Source organism: Etheostoma spectabile, chromosome 23 (genome assembly GCF_008692095.1).
Source record: "Etheostoma spectabile isolate EspeVRDwgs_2016 chromosome 23, UIUC_Espe_1.0, whole genome shotgun sequence".
Taxonomy (NCBI): Eukaryota; Metazoa; Chordata; class Actinopteri; order Perciformes; family Percidae; genus Etheostoma; species Etheostoma spectabile.
The window spans coordinates 10,992,241-10,993,861 of record NC_045755.1 but is presented as its reverse complement, the minus strand read 5'-3'; the positions used below and the strand labels follow the sequence as shown (position 1 = coordinate 10,993,861).

The following is a 1,621-nucleotide window of genomic DNA, read 5'->3' as shown; positions in this document are numbered from 1 at the left end:
ACTTCAAAGTCAGCATTTGTGGAGCTGGTTCAAACTTTGCTTGAAGACCAATCTGGAAGAGAGAATTTTTTCAAAGTGAGTTTTACTAAACATAAGTTTAAGATTTTCAAATGGTTAACGTCATTATTATTTGCATCTACCTTAAGAGTTCATCATCTTCATAATTCATACATGATTTTGATATCTTTTTTTCCCCGTTTAAGGAGGTCTTCCCAGTCCGGTATGGAGCTTGTTTTGATACAACGCTGCAGATTCTGGTGTGGGAGTTCTTCCACCAACTGGAAGAGTTCCTCCCAGTTCCACGTTTTTCACAGGTAGGCAGCAGGGTGCAGATAAACCGACCTTCCATCCACTGGTTCCCTAATGCTGGCTGGTGATTTACGTTGGTGTAATTAGCCATTGTTAAATAATGTTAGATCCACATAGCAAAGGATGATCTTTTAAGAAGGAGCAGCAGTTTGTGTTTAAAATCCACTTATTATTCTTCTTCTTTTCCAGGTGTGCTCCATGTTTGACATTTCTTCCATTGACGAGGAGTTTGAGCAGTTTCTCTCTGACCCTGAGGATCTGAAGAGGATTTTGCAGCACCAACAAGAGCGGCAAAAGTTGACTAAAAGTACGTCTGTTAACTCTTAGTATTCTATTCCTCTGAATTACAGTCATTGTGCACACTGAAAACCCCTTTTTCACTTTTTCATTAGGATGTGATTTTGCCAATCCCCACTCACCATTTTGTACCCAGCTATTAATATATTGCAATTAACTATCTGTATAACCAATTTTCTGTGAAAGCTATAGTTGCCCCCATGAGTAATTATAAGTAACAACAACACGGTCGTTGCATTCACATGATGCAAGCCTTCTGTGATCACGCATTGCCCCCACCCCTTGTCCACACAGTTGCTAGTAGCGTTTATCCCGTCAAATCAAGGAGGATTAAAAAAACATGGCCTTTTCATAAAAGGGAATAATCTTATAATTTGTATGGCCTGTTAGTCTCCAAAGCCGAACGTTGCCGTTAACCTTTCTCAGCGGTGACGTAAAGCGCATCACTCGAGCTGCTGCGTGCGAATGTCACCGGACTTCCCCTTTTTGTAAACATTGCCATTCTGAGAAATACAAACAGAATTAATGCGAAGCTGATAACTTAATACATTTTGTAAGCCGAGGCTTAATTAGCTTTGTATCAACTCATTTGACAATGGCTTGAATGTAATAACGGACATTCATTAATATAAAATCCATTAAATAATTAGTGAGTGAAAATGTGATACCAGTGCATCTATGCTACGGAGGAAAAGAAAACATTTAGTCTTTTTTTTTTTAATCTACATCTTGGTAATACATACAATTTCCAGTGTTTTGTATTTAAGTTGCAGTCATCTCCATTTCCTCTGGCTTTCTTAGTGCTGCATTCCTGCCTAAAAACCGCACCACTCTGGTGCCTTTAACATGAATGTTACAGTGGCTTGAGAACGTTTACACATCCTGGCTAAAGTTGATTAAAAAGAGGAATAAAATATCTATTGGAAATTGATCTTAAAGCCATAATTCAAACAATTTAGAAAAATCCAACCTTTTAAACGACACCAATTTTCTTTGTGAATGAATAATGTATTGT

General features: G+C 37.9%; 2 protein-coding genes across 2 annotated transcripts in view; one reads left to right on the top strand and one right to left on the bottom strand.

Moving 5' to 3' along the window:
* zgc:113263 (uncharacterized) overlaps positions 1-1,621 on the bottom strand; it is a 46,616-nt gene that overhangs the window by 18,152 nt on the left and 26,843 nt on the right. The gene's annotated exons all lie outside the window — the stretch shown is intronic.
* Positions 7-1,621, top strand: part of LOC116672859 (uncharacterized) — a gene marked incomplete in the record, with an annotated part of 21,702 nt that continues 20,087 nt past the window's right edge. Inside the window, 3 exon segments of the mRNA XM_032504826.1 lie at positions 7-75; positions 204-314; positions 499-616. Of these exon segments, the coding sequence (XP_032360717.1) occupies positions 508-616 (109 nt within the window).